This window comes from Alosa alosa, chromosome 4 (assembly GCF_017589495.1).
Source record: "Alosa alosa isolate M-15738 ecotype Scorff River chromosome 4, AALO_Geno_1.1, whole genome shotgun sequence".
NCBI lineage: Eukaryota > Metazoa > Chordata > Actinopteri > Clupeiformes > Clupeidae > Alosa > Alosa alosa.
The window spans coordinates 29,355,065-29,357,564 of record NC_063192.1 but is presented as its reverse complement, the minus strand read 5'-3'; the positions used below and the strand labels follow the sequence as shown (position 1 = coordinate 29,357,564).

The following is a 2,500-nucleotide window of genomic DNA, read 5'->3' as shown; positions in this document are numbered from 1 at the left end:
TGCTGCTGTTGGTTGTGTGTCTGTGTGCTAGAATGCTGATGCTGAGGGTTGTTGCCTTGTGTTGTTGTGGTCTGCGTGCTGTGCTGAGTTGTGTTTGGTTGCCTTGTGTTGGTTTGTGTCTGTCTGCGTGCTAGAATGCTGAGTTGTGTTGTCGAGGTTGTTTATTGTGCCTGCTGCTAGAATTGGTGTTGAGGTTGGTTGTGTGTCTGTGTGCTAGAATGCTGAGTTGTGATTGTGTTGGGTTGGGGTTGCTGCTAGAATGCTGCTGTTGGTTGTTGTGTTTGGGTGCTAGAATGCTGAGTTGTGTTGTTGAGGTTGCTGCTGTTGGTGAGCTTGGATGTGTGTTTGCGTGCTAGAATGCTGAGTTGTGTTGTCGAGGTTGCTGCCTGCTGCTGTTGGTTGTGTGTTTGGGTGCTAGAATGCTGAGTTGTGTGGTTGAGGTTGGTTGTGTGTCTGCGTGCTGGAATGCTGAGTTGTGTTGTTGAGCTTGGTTGTGTGTTTGCGTGCTAGAATGCTGAGTTGTGTTGTTGAGGTTGGTTGTTTGTTTGCGTGCTAGAATGCTGGCCTGTGTGCTCCTGTCCCAGAGGTGGCTGTTTAACACATTAAGAGTTCTGAATCCCCTGGATCAGATTGGATTAGAATGGGCAGCTCTGCTCTGAGGCTCCTCTCTCTTCCCCTCGCTAACGCTGCGTGTGTCAGCCTCCGTCTGGCTCGTCCAATCCGCTGTCCCCAATGGCTCAGGCAGTCAGACAGGGCTCGGGTTGTTTTGGACTGATTTCCATCTGCTTTGGAAACACGTTCCTGCTCATTCTGTCTTATGCAAGTGGGAAATTGATAAGTGATGAGGATGAGGATGATGATGATAAAGATGATGATGATGATGATGATGATGATGATATTGCCAGTTGTTCCTGAGGACCCTGCATTCCACACTATCTACATTCTGACGAAAGATGCTATCCTTTTTCATACAGAATGTGTATTTTGCCCGTAGGGGTGGGTAGGGTATTCCAAATACCTGGGTTAGTTACTAACCTGGGGTGCATTTCCCAAAAGCATAGTTGCTAACCTCTTAGCAACTTAGTTGGTTGGCAATGGGAAATTGCATTGCTAACTTAGTTAGCAACTATGCTTTTGGGAAACGCACCCCTGGATAGGTTACCTCAGAGTAAGCGCTAAACCTTCAGGCCAACACCCACTGGCGGCGCCTGATGTGCGTGAAATGATGCCAAAGTTTAGAACATCATTATTTTCAACGGAGCAAAGCCCACTAACGGTGTCTGACACGTGTTAATGCCAACGTTTAGAAAATTGTTCTACCTCTTGAGCATTAAATCCATAGACGCGAATGCCATCACCAGTGGGCATTGGCCCAAAGAGAAGACCCCTTTGGCTTCATTCCCCTATGGTTGCCTTTGGACTTTCTGAGTAAAAGTCGCTACAATATGTGCTTAGATTTAGTATGTTTCTGATTCCACATTCAGACCAAATTTGGGTTATATGTTTCTTCCCACTTCAAACATTTAGGCCATAAAGCTAAACATTTAAACAGAACATTTAACAGAGATTAAGATAAGCTTGAGAAATGGTCATCAGAAATGTTACAGATGTGTCAGTTAAATCTTTTGCTTACATCAACAAAGCCATTACCCAGCACTCTGCATCAAGAATTCCTTGAGTGAAACAATTCTATGCAATATTTATTGTGAACATTTTGAAAAGGTCTCAAGTTACATCAACTAATCATGAGGTATGCAAATGCTGAAGTTCATGGTTTGCTCACTAATGTATTTAACAATTTTAAAGGATGGATCTTTGATGCAAAAGGTCAGCTGGATTACTTCAGCACATTTAAAAAACTATAATCAATAAAATGAGCAAGATCAGGGCTAGGCATGCTTGCAGTGTTTGAATTGGTCTGTCTGTGTGGTGTGTGTGTGTGTGTGTGTGTGTGTGTGTGTGTGTGTGTGTGTGTGTGTGTGTGTGTGTCTCTGTGTGTGTGTCATTCAGGTGTTTATGTGTGCAGGTGTGTGTGTTTTCTGGAAGTTTACTTGAATGTGTGTGTGTGTTTATCATCTCCATGTCTGTGTGTGTGTGTGTGTGTGTATCATCTCCATGTTTTGTGTGTGTGTGTGTGTGTGTGTGTGTGTTTCATCTCCATGTTTGTGTGTGTGTGTGTGTGTGTGTGTATCATCTCCATGTTTGTGTGTGTGTGTGTATCATCTCCATGTTTGTGTGTGTGTGTGTGTGTGTGTTTCATCTCTGTGGGGTGTTGAGGCAGAGCTCTGTGAGCCCCACTGGGTGATCGATTACACTGAAGATGAGGAAGATAGAGCAAGGGAGGATGACGAAGATGCATTACCTTTAATCTGTGTGCACTCGGGTGCAGGGAACAACTAGCAGACGTCTCATCGGCTACACACACACTGCAGGACACACACACACACACAGATAAGAGGATTAGAGGAGTCTGGGGGTTAAGAACATCAAGTCTGTTTGT

At 44.6% G+C, this 2,500-nt stretch overlaps 1 protein-coding gene across 2 annotated transcripts in view; it reads right to left on the bottom strand.

Annotated features, from left to right (window-relative positions):
- LOC125293930 overlaps nucleotides 1–2,500 on the bottom strand; it is a 30,415-nt gene that overhangs the window by 3,707 nt on the left and 24,208 nt on the right. For both annotated transcript variants that reach the window (XM_048242181.1, XM_048242179.1), the window contains exon 15: nucleotides 2,363–2,426. In XM_048242181.1, coding sequence (XP_048098138.1) covers nucleotides 2,363–2,426 — 64 coding nt within the window. The remainder of the gene's footprint in view (nucleotides 1–2,362; nucleotides 2,427–2,500) is intronic.